This window comes from Prionailurus viverrinus, chromosome A2, assembly GCF_022837055.1.
Source record: "Prionailurus viverrinus isolate Anna chromosome A2, UM_Priviv_1.0, whole genome shotgun sequence".
Taxonomy (NCBI): Eukaryota; Metazoa; Chordata; class Mammalia; order Carnivora; family Felidae; genus Prionailurus; species Prionailurus viverrinus.
In genome coordinates, this window is record NC_062562.1 from 154680655 (window position 1) to 154704751 (window position 24097).

Genomic DNA, 24097 nt, shown 5'->3' on the forward strand with positions numbered 1-24097 from the left:
AAAAATGGGAAGTATACGTGTCGTTTTCCTAAGTGTTGGGCTACTGCTTGAGAGAATAAGCATATTCCATTTCCTTCTTCTGAGCCACCACAGTGCCGTAAGATTTCTGGAAAGTCAGTGCTCTGAATTCTGATATCCCCTCTGGGTATCTTCCGTGTTCTAGTTCAAATAAACATCCATTCCCACCAGGCCCACTTATTCTCGAGACTCCGCGGTCAGTTAATGACGTCTTAAATGACGCAGTCACCAAAGACCCTCCTTTCCTCTAGCCCGGCCTTTCTCGGTGTTTCTTAAGGAACTTTGAGTCAGTTACACTCGGCTTTCGTTTGCTTCTGTCTTATCTCCTGAGGGCGCCTCTCGACGTTTGATTAGTAAAGCTGTGCGGAGAAGGGAAGTGAGACATTCCACTACTCGGCGATCGAAGGGGGGACCCGGCAGTGTCGGTCCGACCGTACCATTAAGCAGCTGGGCGGGGGTGAGGGAGTTAGAGGGGCGTAGGGCGCCATTGGGCACCACGCTCCGAGGACATGAAAATGGCGGCCTTAGGGTCGCCGGCACGCACTTTACGAGGCCTTCTACGGGAGTTGCGCTACATGAACGCGGCCACTGGCCGACTCTATCGCGACACTGCAGCCTATAGGTACCTCGTGAAGGCTTTCCGTGCGCATCGGGTACGGAAGCCCGTGTCCGGGTGCTCCAGCGGCCGTTCCCTGAGGAAGGAAGGGGGAAGGGGGTGAGATCTAGCTGGGGGGTAGGGAGCGTCTGGCCTCAGCCCCTGCATTTCTGAAACCGACCCTCCCACCCAGCCCTGGTTCTGGCCAAGCTTACCCAGGCCCTAGTCCTTGGTCTATGGCCTAAGCCCGGGGACTAACCAAGGAGCGGGGATTTCATTGGCTGGTCTTTTGCAGGTGCAGAGGACAAAGTCAGAGCCGTGGAAGTGGAGGGGATGGGGCGGGGGTTGGTAAAGGAGAGATGCACTTGATGGAGAGTGTAGGGTCACTAGCCGCAGCATCTATCAACCACTCTCCTCATCCTTCCCATGGCAGTTATTCTAAAAACCATTTTTTGAGGCGGAAAATAACTGTAATAAGATGAGGAATATTAAGAATTTGGCAGGAACCGTGTTTCACTTATGTTGTATTTCATTCCCCATTTAAAGGAAATGGTGCCTGTGGAGCTGAACTAGAGATCTGTAATGACATTGCGCTATCACAACATTAATGTGATATCTGACCAGATATATTTTTTCCTTCTGTAGCAGATAAATATGAACATATGGGAAGCCATCCTTGGGAAATTCCTTTGTGAACTCCACACTCCATATTCCCGTTAGGCAAGATCGGGTGGAAGATGTTTTATTTTTCAAATGGGGCAACTGAGGCTCAGGGACCCCGTGCAAGGACTTGTATAGGAACAACTAGAAGTTAAATTCCCAAATAACCGGTCTTCCATTTAATAGCTGTCTTTAGAATTACGGATTGGGCTTTGAAGGAAGTTGCAAGCTATCTCCAAAATAGTACGTTGGAGAGTCATCTTGGGCTTTAGGGTAGGAAACTGTCTTTTGAGCAATGTGGGAAAAAGGAGAACCAGGATCTTGTTGAATCTTTAAGCTATGGAAGTTAGAATGCATTATGTTAGAACTAAAATTCAAACATTTTTACCTTTTTATCAAGATCTATATATATCAAGATCTATATATATATATCAAGATCTATATATATCAAGATCTATATATATATATCAAGATCTATATATATCAAGATCTATATATATCAAGATCTATATATATCAAGATCTATATATATCAAGATCTATATATATCAAGATCTATATATATCAAGATCTATATATATCAAGATATATATGTATATATCAAGATATATATGTATATATCAAGATATATATGTATATATCAAGATATATATGTATATATCAAGATATATATGTATATATCAAGATATATATGTATATATCAAGATATATATGTATATATCAAGATATATGTATATATCAAGATATATATGTATATCAAGATATATATGTATATATCAAGATATATATGTATATATCAAGATATATATATATCAAGATATATATATATATATATATATAATTTTATCAAAGTAAGCTCTATACCCAACGTGGGGCTAAAATTCAAAAACTTTTTAAAGGCCACAGTGTTAGGGACTTCTAGGAACTTGGCTAAAATGATGAATCAGATGCACACGGGTCCTGTCTTCTTACGAAGAACTCTACAGGAAAGCACTTGGAATAAGAAAGTGCTAAGAGCATAAACAACAGGAGGTCCTTGTATAAAGAAGGATTTCAGGAGGAAACTAAGCAGGGACCTGATGTGTAACTTGGAGTTTGCAAGCAAATGGGGGTTGGGGAAGATGAGGTCCAGGTCGAGAAGCTGCACAACTGCAAAGCCCAGAGGTGAGAACAGACATTTGAGACTGGTTGAAGCTTAAGGTGTGGTAGGTGAAGTAGAAGTTGTGGTAGGCAGGAACTTATTAAACTTCATTGTAAATGTAATGGAAGGTCATTCTAAGATTTTTAAGATGACATGATTATAGCTGTACCACCTTATGGGGGCATTATTGCTCTTGAGAGGCTCTCAAATTTTGTGTAAATTCATGTTACAAGTTTCAGAAACACAGCAAGGATATGAAGAATGGTTTGTTTCCTGCTGGCTCAGAGCTAGCTCAATAACCATTTATGCCCATTTTCTCCATCCTTTCCCTTAACTGAAGGGGTTCAGTTAGGGAGGAGCTTCTGCCTTCTTAGAGAAAAAAAAAAATTTTTTTTTTTCATTTGATTTCATTTGGTCTCTTGTGATTCATATACTGTTTATATATTGCTGACCCTTCTGTCCTGACTCATGATTCAGGCTTAGCTGAATCATGGCCTACGCTAACAGAATTCTTGTTTCCAATCTTTATCAGTTTTGGTGTTTATTATAGAAATGGATGTTAACCTTTTTGTTCATTCACAGATTTTTACTTATAAAAAGTTAACTGATTAAAGCAGATAGTTCTTTTTTTGAGCAGCTTATGAGTGTTATTTTCGCATATGTGATCTGCAGATCTTTTTTTGTATGTGTGATGTGCAGATCTTAAACCACACTTTCTGGTTTTCAGATTCCAACTCTACATATTCAAGTAAAGAAAGGTCAAACGGGTTTACATAGGCAGTGGTACACAGAGGTTAATCTACATTTAGAGAAACACAGGGCTCCTTAAGTATTTTAAGCTATGTACACATCTCTGTCTCACCTTTTCTTCCTTTTCTCACAACTTCAGAACGCAAAGTTAAATAAAGGACAGTGTACTAAATCTGGGAATTAATTATGATGAAGAAAAAACAAGTTTGGAATTATTGGCGACTTGTGAATGGATATCATTTCTAGCTACTTAACAGTTATCAGAATATGGGTTTTTCAGATGGATAAGTAAATTATAATGAATAGATGCATATTAATTTTATATATAAAGGCTTCATTTTGTTATGTTGAGGACAAAGCTATTATTTTTCAGACAAAATGGTTTTACTTTTCATTGAAATGATAATCATATACCACCTTGACCAAAGTCAGAAATATAAAAATCAGACTCATTTGTTTGAAGGGGAGAAAGTTCTATACACCTTAGGCGACATTAATGATTATAGTTTCCTATCTCTGCCAGTAACCAACTATTGAGCCCCTCTGGGCTTTAGTTTCCTCATTTGTAAAACAAGAGTGTTGAAATGACTTTTTCAGTTATTAAAATATGAGGACACTCAATGAAACTCCTCTGTGAAACTCCTTGTAAACTTCCTCTTCAATTAGAGGTCAGGTTCCCTAATCAACGGAGTGTCTCTACATATGTAATTAGTATATACATATGCATGTTTATATTTCCTCTGTGCAGTTTACTTCCATTCTAGAGAATGCTTATTAGATCTCTCTGGCTCTGTATCTGTAGCTGGGCTGTTAATAAAGTATGTGACCTTGCTGCTTCTCCAGGTTACCAGTGAGAAGTTGTGCAGAGCCCAACATGAGCTTCATTTCCAAGCTGCCACCTATCTCTGCCTCCTACGCAGCATTCGAGAACATGTGACCCTTCATCAGGAATTTCATGGCAAGGGTGAGCGCTCAGTGGAGGAGTCTGCTGGCTTGGTGGGTCTCAAGTTGCCCCAGCAACCTGGAGGGAAGGGCTGGGAGCCATGAGAATGGAGAGATTCCTTGGATGCTGCCTTCATACAAGAACTTAATCATTTCTATGTATTTATCATTAAATTTGTTTCTAAGTTTAGGGTTTTTCTCTAATTTTGTCAACTGAGTGTTTCTTAGGTTTTATTCTTAGTGAATTTACTGAACTTCTTACATTAGGCTGATTGATGCTCTTCATTTTTTTAAAACTTTATTATTTTTATTTTTAAAGTATACAAACCTATTGTGTTAAGTAATTCAAATGGTATAGAATATAAAATAAAAGCTTCCTTTTCTTTTCCCTTGTCCCTCCCTTCTCCCATCCCTGTTAACTGGTGAGAAATGTTGCTAACAGTTTGGTGTGTGTCTTTCCAGCTATTTCCTGTCCTTATACAAGCATACACTTATATTTATGCATGCCCGCACACGTGCACACACACGCACACTTTAGTACAAAACACAAAAATATGATGTGTTTTAAGTTAGTGACAGGAAACAGGTGGCATACTCAATTAAATAGGGTTGCTGAGGAGAGTTAATGAAGGGGTAGATAAAGATGCGATGCTCCTAGAGGCTAGCAACATAGGCTGAGTTGACCCTTAGGTGTAGGAATATGACCACCACTCAACTGCAGGCTGCAGAGAGGAAGTCCAGGGAGAGGGAGATGGAATGAGCATAGTGACTTATGCCTTCCAATCTGTCAAATTGTTATTCATCTTGAATTCTCTATCAGGGTAAAGGGCTCCCAACCACACACTTGGCTGACCGAGTAAACTACTTGGGCTTCATTCTGTATTCCTGACTCTTCTTAGTCTCCATATCTAGTCAATCAGTTTTTGCTTCTGCAATGGCTCTGACATCCCACCCCCTCACCCCCCCCCCCCCCCCCCGGCCGCCCCCGTCTCTTCATTGCCTCTCTTCTTGTTCAAGCACTAACAGTCTTTTGTCTGAACTACTAAACTAGTCTCCTAAATGGTCTTTTTGCTTCTAACATTCTTGAATAGAAATTACTCTTTCTGTGAACTACCAGTGGTTATCTGTGACCACTTTGTGGCCTAGGTTGGTTTCTTGTAGGCATGTCTTACAGCTTCTTTTTCCCTGGACTCAAGCTCCTGAAGAGTAAGGGCCAGTTTCATGCATCTTTGTAGGCTCCAAAGCACCATCCATGGTGACTTACACGTAGCATTATTCCATATTCTGAATACATAGCTCAGTGCTACTCGCTAGGAGTACAATCTGAACAGAACTATTCATAAAGCATTCCAAACACCATCTCTTCTAAGAGATCAACATAAAAACAATAGTATTAAGAGGTCAAACAAGCATTTATTCAATTAACAGATCAAAAGACTGGAAAAATTTAACACACTTTGTTTCCCATTTTATTTCATGAGTATGAGTGTATTATTTTAATGTTTATTTTTGAGGTAGAAAGTATGAGTGGGGGAGGGGCAGAGAGAGAGAGGGAGGGAGAGAATCTGCAGCAGGCTCCATGCTGTCAGCCCAATGTCCGAAGCGGGGCTTAAACCCACAAACCGCAAGATCATGACCAGAGCTGAAGTCAGAGTCTCAACTACTGTGCCGCCCAGGCGCACCAGGTATGAGCACATTATCTGAAGATGTCTTACTTTTATAAAATAAAGAAAGCAAAAGGACTAGGGTATGTTGATGTTTTGATTTCCTTTGTTGTTACAATATCATATATACAATAAAGTTTGGGGTGCCTGGGTGGCTCAGTTGAGCATCCGACTTCGGCTCAGGTCATGATCTCACAGCTATTGAGTTCGAGCCCCACGTCAGGCTCTCTGCTGACAGCTCAGAGCCTGGAGTCTGCTTTGGATTCTGTGTCTCCCTCTTTCTCTGCCCCTCTCCTGCTTGTGTTCTCTCTAAATAAATAAATATTAAAGTTATAAAAAAAAATAAAGTTTGAGGCAGAATTGCCTAACCAGGGTAAGATATTTATTATGGGTTTGAAGTGATAGAGACCTAGGTTTTAACCCACTTTTGTAATTCACCAGCTGTGTTATCTTGGGCAGATTAGTTGACCTGAGTTTGTTCCCTCTTTTGTAAAATGGGAATGCCAACAAGGTGGTTGTATGTAATAAATACATAAAATACTTGCACAGTAAATAAGGAGTACTTGACAAAAAGAAAATCTTACTATTTTAATCATTTTACTATACTTTCCTTCTTTTATCATGAACCCTTCTCTAAACCCCATTGCCACCTATCTTCTGGATTATAGACAGGGTTTTTTTTACTTTGATTTGCTCAGGCAAATCTTTTTAAAATAGATTTTTAAGATTTTATTTTTAAGTATTCTCCATGTCCAACACGGGACTCAAACTCACAACCCTGAGATCAAGAGCTGCACGCTCTTCTGACTGAGCCAGCCAGGTGCCCCTGCTCAGGCCATTTCTATCCATGTATGTTCAAACCTGTACCTTTTACTAGTGGTCTTACCAACAAGAATTAGTTGAACTCAGTTTTAGAAATAGAAGGAAATGATTTTGGACCACAAGCTATTCAACTTTCTATCTTGGGAGTTCCAAGAACTGAGGTTTTTGCACTGTGTTAATTTGCTGCTCTAGTGTTTGATGTGCTACATGCTTTGTCACATTCCTTTACTTTGCTGTCTCTTTTACCCTCGCTCCTTTATTTTCAACTGCTTCCTCTCACTGAATTATATAGTAGCATTTAAATATGTTCCAGGCTCTTTCATCTAAAAACATACTCAACCTCTTACACAAATGCCTTTTCAGTTACTACCTCTTCATTTAAAATATGAAATAAGCTGTATTGAAGTATAATATAATAAATATATCCATTTTAAGTGTGCAGGCCAATGAATAATGACAAGTGAATACATCTGTGTAAGAACCACCCCATGAAATTTAAAGAACCTTTCTGTAACCCCCAAAAGTTGCCCTGTGCCCCTCTGGTCAATCCAGTTCCCTTTCCCCACACCTCCCAGGCAACCACTGACTTGCTTGCTGTCAGCAGAAATTAGTTTGGCCTGCTCAGGGATTTAATCCAAATGCAGTCTTTTCAGTAGCAAACTGATTTTGAGGTTAATAATCCATGTTGCATGTGTCCATTTTCTGCATTTTTCACTGCCCAATTATCCTCAATCCACTGTAGTCTGGTTTCTGCCCCTCTACCAGAACTGCCTTGCAAGCTTACAAATGACCTTCAGGTCACTAAACTCAGTGGATCATTCCTTATCTTGTTTGATCTCTAGGGAGCATATTTTTTCTTAAGTAAACTCTCAACAGGGGTCATGAATTCATGACCCTAAGATGAAGATTCCCATGTTCTACGGACTGAGCCAGCCATGTGCCCCTCTAGGAAGCATTTGACACTATTCACCATTATTTTCTCATGGCTTCGAGGACCTCACATTCTTGTTTTCTTCTCTTGCTCTAGCCATTTGTCTTCAGTTTCGTCTTCTGCATATCCCTTATATATGTTGATGTTCCTCAGGTTCAAATCTAGGTTGTTACCTCAAACTTGGTATGTTTTCCCTGGCTTCAATTATCATCAACAGGCTAACTCCAGCCAAGCCCTGCTGTAAACCTGTATGTCCAGCTGCTTCACAGACAACACTACTTAGATGATTCAAAGGCATCTTAAATTCAATGCATTCAAAATAGAACTTCATCATCTTCCCCTATAAATCTCTCTGCCACTGCCACTTGTGCCAGTTGCTCAAGCCAGAAAATGGGAGTCATTCTTGATTGCTTCTGCTCCTTCATACCCTCAGTTAAATCACCACTGAATTAATTAGATTCTACCTCCTAAGAATCTCTTGAATCTCTAATACTCTAGGTCCAGACTTCGTACCTCTTGTATCTCTTTCCAGAACCACTTTTGTCCCTTATAAATGTAGCACATAAAGACACATATTTGGCTTCAGGGCATTTGCCAGTTTTGTAGTAACAGCTTCAGTATTAAAACTGAGCTGTAGTTTGGGTGGGTTTGTAGGGTTAGGGATGCAAAAGGCAAAGTCTAGGGCCCCTCAAGGTAGGCACTCTAAAAATCCACATCCACTTGCATCTAGAATCCTCAAGTTCACCCTAAAGGATGAACTGTAAGCAAAAAGTCCTTGCTAGGTTTTCAGCCCAGATTGTCATTTTGGTGGTCAAGAGGAATTGAGACCTTGAACTTGTATTATGGTGGTCCTTGACTAGTAAGGTTTTCAGTGACCGACAGAGAAAAATAAAAATCTTCTTTGGAGGAAGATATTAGATCTTAGGCAAGGGGCCCCTGGGTGGCTCAGTCGGTTAAGTGTCTGACTTCAGCTAGGGTCATGATCTCACAGTCCATGAGTTCGAGCCCTGTGTCAGGGTCTGTGCTGACAGCTCAGAGCCTGGAGCCTGCGTAGGATTCTGTGTCTCCCTGGCTCTCTGACCCTCCCCTGTTCATGCTCTGTCTCAAGAAAATAAACGTTAAAAATTTTTTTTTTTAGATCTTACTTAGGCTTATACTATTCCCATACATATTTTTTCAGATACATGTTCAGCACATAAAGATAACCAGACACACAAGAAAACAAGACTCCAAAAGTGAAAAACAGCAGAAATAATAAACAGAAACAAAACTACAAAAAACTTGATAATTAGATTTAGTAAACTCAGATTACAAAACAATTATGTTCACTAAGTTCAAAGAATAGCCAGGCTTGAAAAATTTATCAAGGAACCAGAAACTATTAAAAAAAAAAAAAAAAAAAAGGGGGCGCCTGGGTGGCGCAGTCAGTTAAGCGTCCGACCTCGGCTCAGGTCACGATCTCGCGGTCCGTGAGTTCGAGCCCCGCGTCAGGCTCTGGGCTGATGGCTCAGAGCCTGGAGCCTGTTTCCGATTCTGTGTCTCCCTCTCTCTCTGCCCCTCCCCCGTTCATGCTCTGTCTCTCTCTGTCCCAAAAATAAATAAACGTTGAAAAAAAAAAAGACACAGAAGACTTGAGAAAGAACTCAATAAAAACTATAGAACTGAAAAAAATAATTCAATTTATGGATTTAGCAGCAGGCTAGATTCAGCTGAAAGGAGACTAGTGAAGTATAAAATTTGTCAGAAAACAAAAGTACCAGAAGGCAGCTTGTCAAGACAAGGTAGAAAATGCAGAGTAAAGAAATCTAGACAATACATTGAAAATTGTCTAATAAACACTTATTTGGAAGTCTAGAAATTGATGAGTGAGAAACAGTATTTAAGAACAGCTAAACACTTCTTGGAATTGACAAAAGACAAGTTTACAGATTCTAAAAGCTCAATGAATCCTAAAAGCAGGAAAAAAAAAATATGTATATATATATATACACACCCAGAGACATTATGGTAAAATTGCAGAAAACCAAGAGCAAAAAGAACAAAATTTTAAAGCAGCCAACTATCTGCAAAGGAGTAACAGGCTGAAAACTGACTTCACGGGAGCAAAGTTAAGCAGAAAGATGGTGTGCACATGTTGAAGAAACTTCAAACCTAGAATTCTATACCCAATAAAAATACCCATCTAGAATTAAGAAAAGCAAAAGAGCAAGCTTTTAAGGCAAAAAATGGGACAGTTCCCCACGAGCAGACCAACACAAAAGCAAACTCTGAAGAGGTTAGGCAAACTCCAGTAAAATGCTAGATAGTAAATATTTCAGTCTTGCTGGCCATACAGTATGTTCTCTGTCACAACTACTCAACAATGCTGTCGTAGTGCAACAGCAACCATAGACAATAGTAAATGAATGAGCCTGGCAGCATTCCAATGAACTATTCAGAAAAATGGGCAGTGGGCTGGATTTGGCCTGTGGGCTGTAGATTGCTGACTCCTGTCCTAAAGTTTAAACTTCAGACAAAAGGGAAATGATTCCAGATGGAAAGGCAGAGATTCCAGAAGTAATGAAAAAAAAAGAAAGTGGTAAATAGATGAGCATTACGTGAAGTTTAGCTTCAAAAAACACAGAACTAAAACACATATGATAACGGGCATAAAACTTCAGGAGAGGTTAAAAGGAATCTTCTTTGTGTTATCTGGAGGAAGTGAAAAGGTATTAAGAATGCCTATTTTAACTTTTAGGGTAACTACTAAAAGAATAAAAATAAAATGAAACTTCCAAATTACTAGAATGGATGATTAAAAAGCAGGCAAGAAAGGAGAGAAAATTAACTAGATGAGACAAATAGGCAAAATAGAAGAGCTTTAAGACCAAAGGAGTAATTACACAAATATAAATGAATAATTGCTTCAATGAAAAGAAAATATGATTATTAAATTAAAAAAAAGCCAACTATATGATGTTTATGATACATTTAAAATGTAAACAACCACTGAATGCTGGGACACTGGATAGTTCCTCCAGTTGTGTCTCAGGTCCTCATCTTGTAATATAAAGAAGTTGAACTGTAAAAAAAAAATAATAATAATAAATAAAATGTAAGCAACCAGAAAAGTAGACGGTAAAAGATAAAAACTAAATTCTCATTAACACATAGATATTTCAACATGTTAGTTTACTTCCCTCCTAAGTTTTTCAGATTATATATATATAAATATATATATATGCTTCCCACTAAGACATGATAATTTGTACACTTTTATTGCGAATTGTGTTCAGTAATATTCTTAGTATTTGGAGTTGCTGGAATTTTGAATTCTTTGAATAATTGGAGGGAAACTATTTTGTCAGTTACAATAGACAGCATAATTTAAAATTTTTTATTGGCCCAATATAGATTCAAAGTGATACTGGGCCTAGGGCTACTATTTTATGTTTTTTACTAATCTTGCAAATAAATTGTAAGTTCCAGGCTGATGCATATAAATTTTTAATGAAAAAATTTTAGTTATTTCCTTCCCAAGTATCTAGGAAGTACCTAGGTCTCGTTTTAAAGAATTAGTATTTTACAAAAAAAGTGAAAATGCCAGGCTAAGCATTTTCTGCTAGCTCATTTAACCCTCACAACAATGCTGTATGTATTTATATCCACAAACATGAGATTACGAAATAAACTGCTGAAGGTTCCAGTTAGCAATTAGTCGACTAAGATTTTGAATCCAAGGTGATGGCAAGCTATGAACGCACAGGCTTTCTTTCCCGTTGGCAATGCTGCTGATACACTGAAAAGGCCTAATTCTTCAAATTTACCTCTTAAGCAGGAAAAAAAAGAAATTCTCTTAAAAAAAAAAAAGATCACCTCCTTTCCTTTCTGAAGATACTGCTCAATTTTTATAGTTCCAAATTTAGACTAACAGCTTCCTGTTATAAATAATGATAATCTGAATGGGTTAGATCATCTGTTTGCTAGTGTATTAAGTTCAGGTGTTATTTCATGAAGGGAAACTACCCAGACGTCAGTTCTCCAGGGCTCCTTTTATAGAAGGTCAAGGCAGCAGTGGGGAAAAGGTTGAGTGTACGAGATTCTGGGCGGGCCCCTGAAAGCGAGTTATTCGGTCAGTGAATAGTCGTTAGAAACACGCCTGCATTAACTATTGAGATTGCTAACCTCAGTAGAACCGATCCGCATGGTCTCCACTTACTTTCGACTCGGGGTAACCCTCTGGCACATTTGCTAATTTGAGTCCGGTTCGCCAGCACAGCGTGCCGCGCGACCCTATTCCACTTGCAGAAGGGTGCGTGCAGTTTGGCGCCTCGGGCGGATCTAGCTCGAGGGTCGTTTGATAAGCACTCTCGCGAGATCTGGGGGAAAGGGGCGGGCAAAGCCCGCGTGCACGCGCCCGAAAGCCGTTAGGGCGGAACCTCTCCCGGGCGGGGCGGGTGGAGCAAATACAGTTGGACGCCAGTTGGTGGAGCCCCCGCGGGAAACAACTAAGCGCGAGGAGCGTGCGCGCTCACGTCCCGGCGACGGTGGCGGCGAGCGGCGTCAGAGCTTGAAGGGGGGGCTGACGGCTTCTGGCGGGTGGCGGTGTTGGAGGCGAGAGCTTGCTTAGCCCGTAACGCTTCTGTCCCAGGACCAGACGGAGAGTGAGGGAACGAGGGTTGCTTTCGGGGGCTGCTGCTTTCCACTTACGCATCGTCGTGAGGAGCGCAGCCCGGACTCTCCTACTACAAGCCCTCCAGCTCCCTTTCCACACGCCTCGAGGCGGCGGCGGCGGCAACTGAGACAGCGTCTCACCTTCCCCCACCCCTTCCCCTGTCCCCCCCGCCCGAAAGGGCCCGGTCTGCGCCCCACCCCCGCCCGCCCGCTTGCTACGCCGCCGCCATGTCGGCGCAGGCCCAGATGCGCGCGATGCTGGACCAGTTGATGGGCACCTCCCGGGACGGTAAGTGTCTGCCAGTGCCCTGGGGGTGGGGGAGGGGAAGGGAAAGCGAGGGGAAGGGGCTCCGCGGGCGTACCTGGGCTTGCGTGTATGGCTGAGTAAGGGGCTCCCAGATTGGTAACACGAGGTCCCGGCTCCCGTCCCATCCAATCAGGGTTGGGCAGGCGGGCTTGGGGGGCGGTGACCGAGCGGATTGGCGGGAACTGCTGCCAATGGGGTCAGACGGGGCCTGGAGGCAGAAAGGAGAGTTTGAGATTCAATGTTGACTTGTCTGGGATGGGGGAGCCCACGTCTCTGTTGGCGTAGTGGGGCATCCCGTCTTGTGGCTGATGAGGTACCGGTGGACCGCTAAAGCCTCCGCCCCTGAATTAATTCCTTCACCCAGAGCTTTTGGGATCATCCCTCGCCGCCGCCCTCCCGAGCATCCAGAGACACTGGCCGCCCCCTCCCCCCACCCCCCCGCCCCTTACCTGGGTCCGGAGGAAACCTTCACAGTGATTCCAGCCCCAGAAGTGCACTCTCGATCCCCACAGAAACAACCATTCTTATGGAAAAAATCTGACCCAAACCATGGTTTCTTGAAGTGGGTGTGTTTGGCCCCATTTTGTGAAAAGAAAAAATGTTATGGCCTGTTTTTTCCGAGAGACCTCCATCTTGTTAGAGAATTTAATAGAAGCTTTGTTCAGTAAATATTGACAAATCTTGCATGTGCCCCAAATAGAGCCATTTTGAAAATGTGGTGCCCAGTGAAATAGAATTGAGGGAAACAATCCTTTGAAGCACTTAGGTTAGAGTTTGTGTAGAAAATCACTAATTGCTGGATATCTTGTCATAAAGAATTTCTAATAAAAAGATGAAATGCTGTTGCTTTTTGGTGATGATAATAACTGTATTCTCAAATTGAGCTCAAATCCATGCTATTTGCGAGGAAAGATCTAGTTTAGTACTTTCTCTTATAACAGCAAAACACTTGCTCATTTTTATATGTTGCTTGTTTAGGTAGATTGTTTCTTAGCCATTAAAGAAATGCTTTTTTCTTGAAAAGTTATTTAAATTGCTTGACGTAAGAGAAAAGGCACACTTATATTTTTAACAGTTGCTCTTCTGATTTTCTTGAGTACTTTGCAGCAAAATATGTGAGTAGATTAAAAAATATGTACTGAATTCATATACTTTTCGCAATGCATATTAAGAGTGGCTTTTCAGTGTTCACATTTGAGTTTTAATAGAAACCCACATTGGGAACTTGTCTTCATGGGACATATAAACAAATAGGTGGAGGTGGCAGACCTATTTGTGGTTGTGTAGAGAGGAGGGGAAGATTGGGAAGGAAATGAATTTTGTGTAGTAAACCCTTGAAAGTTAACATTAATGAAACATGCCCCTGGAGAGACTCTTAACCTGCTCATTTTCCACTTTAGATAAGAATGGCTATTTTATAACTGCAGCATGTCTTGACATTGCTCCTTTTCCATAATGAAGATGGTATTGGGAAGAGACCTAATTCAGGATTTTAGTTGATAGAATAACTGATTTTTGGAATAGCAATTCGGAAATCATTTAAGATTTTACATGAAACTTTTAATCCTAGATGGATACCATTTTTGGTACCTTCTGCATGGATTGAATTTTCTAATTTTACTGGGAGGGTAGTTGGAGCAAAGTAACTGTTAATCAGTTGCCTGATAAATTTCCAAACTAGGTAGCCAATCTAGTATTGCAAAGCTACATAAAAAAATACCTTTCTTTCTATTCCTGTGTGTGTAGACAGCAGAAACATGGGTTTCTTAAAATCCATTCTGCTTTGTATACAAATTTACATTTTTATGTGTCTGTTACTGGATTTTTTTTGCCTCCAGACTAAGAGGATTTACCAATGAACTCATGTAAACAAGTCCACGATATTATTTAGCTGAAATGACTGGATTTTCACTGCTGTGTTGGGCCAGAAGTAAGAAACCTACTACTTTCAAGGAAAAGAATTGAATGTTTTTTTAGATATCCAGATTAATTCTTTTATGTATACAAGATAAGAATCAGAACATTCTTTTCCTTCTTACTAGATAATGAGTTTACATATTTCATCTTATGATTCAGGACCTTTAAATAATTAGGATTGTTCTTTTTTAGCATACAGTCAACTTCAAGTTATCCAGGGGTAGGGGGACATGGATACGTTTCTGAATAACACCATATAATTTGAAACCACATAATGGAAAGCTTTGTATTGGACAAAGGAACAGCTTACAGGGAATGCTGTTGGGTGTCTTTGGCACTAAGAGGTGGAAATGGGGATCCAAGAGGTGGGAGAGAGATGGAAAAGGTAGGTAGGGGAAGGTATTTAAGGCAGCTTTGTCTCTCTCTCTCTCTCTTTCTCTCTCTCTCTCTCTCTTTTTTTAAATCACCCCAGAGACTATAAGACAACTACAGTCTTCTGGGATAGTGGGACTCAAAGTTGCAATAATGCCCCTCAACCCCTAGTGTCCTGTCTCAGGGAATCTGAAGTGGCACAAGAGGCCTAGGGCGCTGGGAAAACCTTTCCCTCTCACCTCCCCATCTCCTCCACCAATAAAAATATTTCTTCCTTCTTCCCCTCCCCCCAAATCAGTGTTTAATTCTTTTTAAAACTCCTTGGAGATGTAAATCTATTAAAAGTAGACCTTACTCTGAGTTACTTAAATCAGTTAATCATTTAGATTACCTAAACTTCATTGAAATTCTTAGAAATAGGAATTTTAGTGTCAGGGAAATGGAGAGGTAATTTTGGAACACTGGGCACTCCCAGGAAGGTCAGTCCTGGGTGAGTGGTGGAAGTGGGGGGCTTTGGACAACCAGAGGGCAGCATGATGGTGCTGGGAGGCTGGGCAGGGGGATGACCAGGAGGTGGGAGAGGAATGCATAAGGGTGGTGGGAGGGCCAAAGACAAACTTTGCCTTCTTTGCAATTTTGCCTAGGGCCCTGGTGGTGGCAACCGCCTGTGTGCCACTGAAAATCGTGCCGATGCCTGGCATACTGCATAAATGGAAGCAGGGTACCGCGTGAGTTGAAACATTGGTCACACTATATAAAGTTTGTATATGTGAATCAGTGTAACTCATACCCATGTAACTGGGGGTCTGACTGTATTTGGATTTTTCTGATAAGGCATCATGGGCTAAGGAAAAGAGCCCTGGGCTGAGACTCAGGAGACCTGGTTTCTAGCCCCAGCTGTACCTCTAATTATAACCTTGGGTAAGTCGCTTAACCTTTTTTGCCTCAAGTTAAATCAATAATTTGTTAAATGGGAAACCAAACAATTTCCTATGTTACACTTAGAAAGTATTGAAAAATAAGTATATTGTAAGCTTTTTAGAAGAGAGGAACCATAAGTAGGTATAAATTAGTGTATTATTTTATCTGAAGTTTGAGATACATTAAACTTTATAAATACTTTTCTGTTTCAGTTGTTAGCGTTAATAGAAGGGAGAGGGATAATTTATTTTCCCTGAACGTAGTCCATTTGAAAGTAAGGAGGAGTAGCAAAGGAAAATTCGAGCAGCAGTTTGAGAACTCTTTGTGACAGTTGGAGGAACTGTTGTGTCCTTTCACAGGCTGTAGTCATTTCTTCGGAGTTAGGTTAATTGCAGGGATGTCCCTTAGCTAAAGCCCTATTGCCAACACATACAATTTGGTTATAAGTCTCTGCTCCCGACCCCAAAAAGGCCTGGCAAGGTGCAAGGGATAGGAATTAAACAAAATTGAGGATATGAATTTAGATTACATCCTAAGTTTGGAAACTAGGGAATTTACAGTAAGCAGTTTTGAGGACTCTGTACATTTTAATTACTTAACAACCTTTAAATAGAGATCATTTCTGAAAGGTTAAAACAGGCCAGGAATGGCACCACCCCTCTCCCCACCCCCACATCCCCTACCCCAAACAACCAGTAGACTAATAGAATATAGAATATGGAATAGAATTTTATAGCATCATTAGTTGCCCATTATGGCTAGGAAATGTTGAGGGCAAGTTAAAGCTCTCAGATAATTTTACCTGTTTTTCAGGGTAATCTTTCTAACCATACAATGATGTACTTCCTCAGTTAATAGAGTACATTTCATCATAATTTAATATTTCTGCTAATCAGTTATATTATACAATAGTTTTCTGGAATTTAAAATTAAAAGGATACTACTCATCCTAGGAGATAGCCAGGAAAATAGAGTTCAGAAAATAATTTACTTGTTCTTAATGTAAGTTTAATGGTATGTAAGTGTTGAACCTGTGGGACAGTATGACATTGCTGCCTTTCTGCGAAATGAATAATTGAATCCAAGATTGAAGTAGTGTTTTCTTCAGTGGATTTTCTTCATAAAATCATCTTTACTGTAATCTGTGTTCCTTGACTTGTCATCAACATTGAGAGCATTTTTTTTTTTTAATTTTTCTCATTAGCATAATGAACCATATTTATTTCTTGGTCAGTTGTAAGCCATTCTTCTATTCTACTTGGATTGTTCATTTAAAGTGAAGGAGGCATAGCCTTTGATGTACAAGCACACATTTTAAAAAATAATGGGGTGTATCTTACTCCAGAGCTTGTAAATTCTTTTAACGTAAGAAATTTTAGCAAAAAACAAAGGCTAAACAGTAGTTAAACATAAGCCTAGTAAGAGTTTTAGTAAATATTTGACTTCCATCAGAGGTCCAGGCATATCAAAACATTGAAAGCTCTGCTAACATCCATATAGTAAATCTGTTGTAAACAAACTTTAACTCATTTTGCATTTTGAACTGTGAATATTTCTGTCTGCAAGACGGTCCAGAAAATAAGAATAGTATCATTTCATATAATCTTGTATTGTCCTTGGGTTGTCTGTAGCTGTTTAGCTGTCTTCAAGGAAGCCTATGCAAGAGAGCCTATGCTCTCTTTTACTTAGGTAAATAAGTTGGAACCGAAGAAAAATCATTTTGTCTATCACTGCATAAGCTCTGTAAGCAGTAAGTACATGATTTGGTTTGGATAAGATGTCCTACAAGGAGAAATGGTAAGCTGCATGTTCAAGATAGGTAGCAGGAACTCAAGGGCAAATTGAAGTCATGGATCATGGTCATTCAGTGAGTCAGATTGTGTTCATTACCAGGTGATTTCATACAGACCTTAAAGCTTGAAGTTGCTGAGTTCAGGCAAGTGGTGGGGTTACAAAGATAGATGGCTTTGAACTGAAGGTCACTAAGTGTAGGCAAAACTGTGATAAATGAGGCAGATGCTCCTCAAGAATGAAATTCTAGAACTGAAATAGGTTGAATCCTAAGAGCCTAGGGCTGTTATGTTAGTATAATCTATCAGAAAGTATAAGTGATTGTACTTGTCCACCTTAATCATTCTTAATAAGAAGTCGACTAAGAAGATGAAGAAAGTTGGAACATTTTGCTGGAGAAAGAATGAGGGAGTGAGAGAGGGTACATTTCTGATGGGACTCTTACAAATTCAGCACCTACAGAAAAGTCATTCTGTTCCTTTTGATTTAAATTCTCATACACTAGTAGCTGCTAGGGTAGAAATTGGAAGGCAAGGCCAAAATACATCAGTTAATCAATTTTTGTAAGGTTATTGAGGTAATAGAGAAAAGTAGTTTGTAAACACTGAATAAATGTCATATTTTGCTGTTTAACATGGGCTAGAGAAAGGAGTCTTCAGAATTTTTTTCTAAAAAAAACTCTCACTAGATATTGATCCATATGTTCTAATTTAGTTGTGAACCATGTGCAGTGATGTTTGACCTGTGTGATTCAACACGAAAAGAATTTAACAAGCTGCCTTTGCTGAGTGTTTTGTCATGTCTCCTGAATGCATGGTAAATTGTTTTGTTTTATCTTCTTGAGACCTCAGTTTTTTCTTTCAGAGTTAAACTTTCCAAAGTTTTGCCCTTCAGTTAGATAGGTTGGATAATTTTTGGATAGTATCTTCATTATACTTAGTTGCTCACTGCTTCTTTATTCTGTCCTGCTATTAGATTACACAGTAGACCATTTTCAGTTATATTTTAGGTCAGGATTGGCACTGTGGCCCACTTGGCTTTTTGTAAATAAAGTTTTATAGGAGCACAGCCGTGCCTATTTGTGTACATACTGTCTATGGCCGTTTTGCCTTAAAACAGAGTTGAGTAGCAAGAGACATATGGCTGCAAGCTTAAAATGTTTGCTATCTGGCCCTGTAAGAAAAAGCTTATTGGTCACTATTCTAGATGAGTAATTCTCAAAGTGTGATCCTTAGACCAGCAACTTTAGTAATACCTGGGAACTTGTTAGAAATGCAGATTCTTGGGTCCACCCCAGATCAACTGACTCCAGAAATTCTGGGGATTGGGAGCAGTAATGTATGATTTAAGAAGCCTTCTACATGACCCTGATGCACATTAAAGTTTGAGAAACCCTCTTCTCTAGGTAAATGTTTTCTGAATATTAGTCACACTACCACATTGACTATTTTTTACTCTGTTTTCTGTTTTTTAATATTTTCTTTATTTCAACTCACTTTCTAAAATTTAATTTTAAAATGAAAATTTATGTCAGCAGAAAAATACAGTGAGAACAACATGGTATTTTAGGAGGTAACTTAGACTCACAAAAAAAGAGAGATAACCTAGACTGTGTTGTCACTTTGTGCTAAACATTAGAACTTGTTAGGTGTTAAGCACTAGATGGACTTCGTGTACTTTTAAACTTAATCGTGATAAAGAATCACCACTAAATGAGTAGTGCTTAAAATGTTGGTGAAATCCTGTTGGTAAAATCATACAACACCTAAAATCATCTTTTGTACAAATCTCATACTCTGGAATGAAAATTGTAGTTGTTCATATGAAAGAAAAAGCTGCTTGAACTGTACGTACCCAAGACCGGAAGTGGAAATAACTGACCAGAAGAAATATATACCTGTGAGATGGAGAGTTCTAGGAGTCCCTAGAGAGGTTCATCTAGACTTCTAGGGTGACATTACCTCATTTAGCTTTAATTCTCACCTCTCCAATAGTGTTTTGGTCTACAGTGACCAGTGGTTTTGCAGGATTTCACCAACCTGTGGGAATGTGAAAAGGTGCCTGGATGTGGGAAAAGTTGCTTATCAAAGATAACCCCTGGACTAGAAACTGGGGCGGGGTGGGGGGGAATGGCTGTGGTTTCACATTGTGGACAGGAGAACAGCGGGACATGCTTGTTAAGATAATAGTGGATTCATCTCAGGTTCTAGAAACCATGCGTTCGTATTTTGAGAAATTCCCATGTTATTTAATTTGCCTCTTAGTATTTAGAGGGATACTTCCCCTAGGCATGGTGTTCTGTATACTTACTGGCTGATGTGCTTTAGGGTATAGTAATTGTTGATAAGAATAGAATCTTTCTTTCCTGAATATCTCCAAGTTGCTGAGTTGATTTAGCTATTCCTTTCCTTAGAGATTATGGACATCTTTGTTTTCTTATCTTTTGTCTCTGCAGTAAAGAGTGATACAAGACTAACCTTAGAGGGACTGAAAGTCTAGTAGGGAATGAAGATTTACTCATGAGCAGTTACGTTTAATTTTAAGTGATGAGTTCTGTGATGCTGATTATAGGGGCCTAATTTTGCAAATACTGTTTAAAAATACAAAAGACTCTCAAACACCTATAGGAGTAAACAGATGTTATTTTGTATGTTTTCTTGAAATTAAAAAAAAAAACAACAAAGCATTACAAATGAAGTTCCTTCTCTTCGCTTCAGAGTCACAGTCCTTTCCCCAGAGGCAATCCTTGTGAATTTAGCGTGTATCCACTGTGACACAGTATTTCTCCTGTGTCGTTTCAGTAGTTAGAAGGCTCAGTCTCCTTCATGGTAATCTCTGTTTTTCATTTTAACTTCCTTTATCATTGAGATGTCTGTCACTTCTGTCCTTTGATATTCTCATTTCTTTTCCTTTTTTATTTCTTCATTATTTTTTGATTTGGGGAGGCTCCTACTTAGCTTTCATAGCTATAGCCAACCAGTGAGAACTTGTCTTTTTGGTAAATTAGCCAATCACTTTTTCTTTGGTTCTTTTCAGCTATTTCTTCATAGCCAGAGATAGCTTTCGTTACTTCTAATTTTGTGTATAGAAAGTTGTGGATGATAGAAGGCACCAGATACCCAGAGTACAAGTGTTACTGTATCAGAATTGCAGCTCTGCAAGTAAGTATCAAAATACAAAATTGAGCAGGCTGCAACCTTTTAATGACTAATTTTCCTTTATGACATGTATCATAATAACAAATTCTGTATAATCTAGAACTTAATTTTTAGGTAACAATTTATTAATAAGGCTTTTCTGATGTGTTTCTTAAGTCTAAAAGGAGAAATCTATTGACAGATTTCGTGAAGTATGTATTCCACCACTACCCCAGCCAGTGGCCAAGACTCTGCTTGTGTAATGAGAGAAGATATAGTTGTGGCAAGGGGTGGAATAGAGCCTTTGGAATGTAGCTACTTTAGTATTTCTGTTCTCACATTTCCATCACCATTCTGTTAGCTCTTAAATATCATGCAGGCTTTTTCACCTAATACAAAGGTTATTTCCCTGTCTCATTCTTTATAATTTGTTACAGGGATTTTTATAGACAAGTAGGCTGGTAGATTTAAAAAGTTGTTTTAGCATTATTGATCTTTGATCATACTTGGTAAGAACGAACTTGTTCTAGAAATTTATTCTACAATGGGCATTGCATTTTTTAAATGTTGGGGTTGTCTTGGGGCTTCTGGTGGGGGTAACAGTACCTATTTGTAATTATAAACCTATAGGATCATATGCAAAGATTAGGAGGGATAGCCTTTCTGTACCATATAGTACCCTTACTTTTGCATTTTCCGGGGTAAAGGAAATTTTCTCCTATTCACTCAGGATGATTTTATAAGTTCTGTTAGATAGAAGTGACTTGATATTACATTTGGGAGGGAGAATACCATAATTGGTTTTTCCCACTGCCACCTTCGGCTGAGTACATTTTCTTTCCTTATGTAGTAAATATATTCTTGAAAAGTTTGATGTGTATCAAGTCACATTAACTGTTTTCAAAGCATCTGTAATCATAATATGCTAAGACATGGTAGTGAGTCCTTTTATAAAACAAATTCTATACTTTGAAGTATGTAAACATGCGGTGAATTAAACTGAGTGTATTTATTAACAATTACATGGAGTAATAGATTTTTTAAAAGAATAATTACAAAAGAGTTCTTACAGATGAGTTTTAAGGCTGAATTCTAAAGGAACAGCAAAGGTAGGTGGGAGAAGTTAGTAGTTGATGAGAAACTTCAAGGAGGGTGTAAAAGTAAATCGGTTCTTCAGTGTAGTAGGCACTATGCAGCAGTAATCACCTGCTTTTACCTCTGAACACAAGGGTTTACTGAGCCCGGGCAAGTTTCTCCCTGCCCTAGACTAGAAATTGGCTATGGGTCTTTATATAGTTTCCTTGTTACTATATGGACTCAGTAGCTAATACGAGAAATGGTGGTAAGAAGGTGAAGCATTTCTCTGTGTTTGATGATTTGAGGGCACAGGGAAATGAGAAGCTTTAAGCGTTTGGTTAGATGCCTGTCTTTCTTGCTCTGCTTTCCTCTCACTGAAGGGGTATGCATTTTATTTCAGGGGGAATGTGCCTACTCTGTCCTAAGCCATTGGTGACACTTGGCCCATAATAAGTGTACCTGCGGGGAGGGCTTTTCTTTTTCTGGCCCCATTTATAAGCCAGGGGTTGCTTCCATTTGCTTTGTGTGCTGTTGAGTTTTATTCTCTCTGGTTTCCCTAAGCTAAGCTCTAAGCTAATTCTATACAAAAGAAATATTAATTAGTTGTTTTTATAAGTTGCTTGCCATTAATGCCTGATAATATGCAGTAAAATAAGGATTCTGCATACCATTATATATGTCAAATATTACAGACTTTAAGGTTCTTTTAATTACAATACTAAACTCAGTTCACTTTTGCTTAGCCTTCACAGTTGTTGATCACATAGCATGGTCATCCACTCACAGCTTAAAAAAATACAGGGAGCATCGGAGAGAATGGGTAAAGTAAAATTTTGATGTTTTTAAAATAGCACCTAAATCTATGAAAGTTTATTTGATTTATTGTTTGTATGGGAGGGAGAGGGTGGGTGGTCCTGGAGGGAGGGTGGGGGGTGGGCATTGGTAAAATAGCATGCACCATGTAAAACGATGTCAGATACGATATAGGCTGGTCTTCATTGTTACTAGTACAATTTAGGTCTTAAGTCTGTTTCAGAAAAGGTAGGACCATAAAATAGTGGTGTTGGCATTTTGCAGTGGGCTTATTTTTCCCTCCCAACAGATTGGAGGGGATTTTGAGAATAGCAATATTTGAGTACAGTTTGGACAGGAGCCTTCTTTTTAGAGCGGCCTGTTGGCATTCCCCAAGTGAAACTGCTTCACTGCCATGTTAGGCCCTGTTAACTTGCTGAAAAACTTTTGAGAGGAATATTAGGCATTCCAGTTTTTATTGTACCCCTGCAATCAGGTATTCCCAAATACAAATTACAATTTGTGAAGCTCATGAAGGGGTTGAATCAAAGAGAGAGGTAAAATAAGTTGTTACTCTGAAGTTAGTTGCTTGGTAGGAAATATTGACAGAAATTTTGATGCTTGCATTCAGATGAAAGGCACTTTGCCCAGCAAAGTTCTCAGTCAAGTTTCTTATTCTACAAACTTGGCATTGTAGGTATGTACAAAGCCTAATTAATGTAGAGGTTATAGGGCAGAGCAACCTCCATACTTTATGGTTAGGACATTGTGTTGCTATTAAATCACTTGATCTAATCTCTGCCCCATAATTTTTAAACTTTTTTTTTTTTTTACTTTGTTTATATACTAAAAATCTGGATTGAAGAAAAAAATGAAAAAAATTAAGAAATCAGGTATTACCCACACAATATTCTGACCCCAACTTTGCTCTTCCCTTACGTTGAAGTCATTTGCCAAAGTAAAATAAGACTTGCCGTGTTTACCATTTCCTAAGCCTTTCTGCCTCTATAAACTTTGTCAAAGATAATACTCCAGTTTGGAATGTTCTTCTTCTTTCCTGTGGTTTAAGTCCTATCTTTTCTTTAAAATTGGGCTTCTACTTTTTGCATGAAGCCTTTTTTCTAACCTCTCCATCCTTGGTGGCCATTCTACAGCGTCTTAGAAGTATTGAAGTACTACTGTTAGTGAAACCCATTTGGCACTCAGGTCATGCTACCTTTATTACTTGTTAAATGTCCTCTTTCTCTCTCAGAATCATGGACTCCTTGAGGGTAGAGAGCTTCTAATTATATGCCTATTTGTAGCCCCATTGACTAGCCCAGAGGAGATACTTTCACTAATAGGTTTGATTCTGTGATTTGGATCCAATGTTAGTGTAAGAAGGTAATTATTTTTTCATAACTCAGGTAATTTTTATATGAATATGGGCCCAGAAAACCCAAAGATAAAGTATATTGAATTCATAAAGTAATTCTTTGTATTCAAAGATTTGATTCATAATTGTTTTTTATTAATTGTAGTCTCCCCCCCCCCCCCCCCCCCCCCCCCCCCCCCCCCCCCCGCCATGGGCACTGTTTTACCTAGTTTCTTTTGAAAAACATGGTTTGG

General features: G+C 39.3%; 2 protein-coding genes and 1 long non-coding RNA gene across 11 annotated transcripts in view; 2 read left to right on the forward strand and 1 right to left on the reverse strand.

The window, feature by feature from the left end:
• Positions 1-429: 429 nt before the first annotated feature.
• Positions 430-4295, forward strand: FMC1 (formation of mitochondrial complex V assembly factor 1 homolog). The gene is made up of 2 exons (XM_047850839.1): positions 430-671; positions 4007-4295. Exons 1-2 carry the CDS (start codon positions 528-530, stop codon positions 4208-4210), a joined length of 348 nt encoding a protein of 115 aa, XP_047706795.1. The 5' UTR covers positions 430-527; the 3' UTR covers positions 4211-4295.
• A 6131-nt stretch (positions 4296-10426) lies between these two features.
• Positions 10427-11871, reverse strand: LOC125161178 (uncharacterized). Its single transcript, XR_007150495.1, has 2 exons — positions 11721-11871; positions 10427-10583 (listed from the first exon to the last, which is right to left on the reverse strand). It is a non-coding gene; the product is annotated as an uncharacterized LOC125161178 (long non-coding RNA).
• A 177-nt stretch (positions 11872-12048) lies between these two features.
• The window catches only part of LUC7L2 (LUC7 like 2, pre-mRNA splicing factor), a 57984-nt gene continuing 45935 nt past the window's right edge, over positions 12049-24097 (forward strand). The window contains exons 1-2 of one of the 9 annotated variants that reach the window (XM_047850828.1): positions 12049-12464; positions 15416-15499. In XM_047850828.1, the coding sequence (XP_047706784.1) occupies positions 15462-15499 (38 nt within the window). In that variant the 5' untranslated portion in view covers positions 12049-12464; positions 15416-15461. Of the gene's footprint in view, positions 12465-15415; positions 15500-15546; positions 15693-19614; positions 20645-21498; positions 21505-21547; positions 22518-24097 lie in introns of those variants that run through there. The other 8 variants (XM_047850834.1, XM_047850833.1, XM_047850832.1 and 5 more) reach the window with 8 other exon arrangements.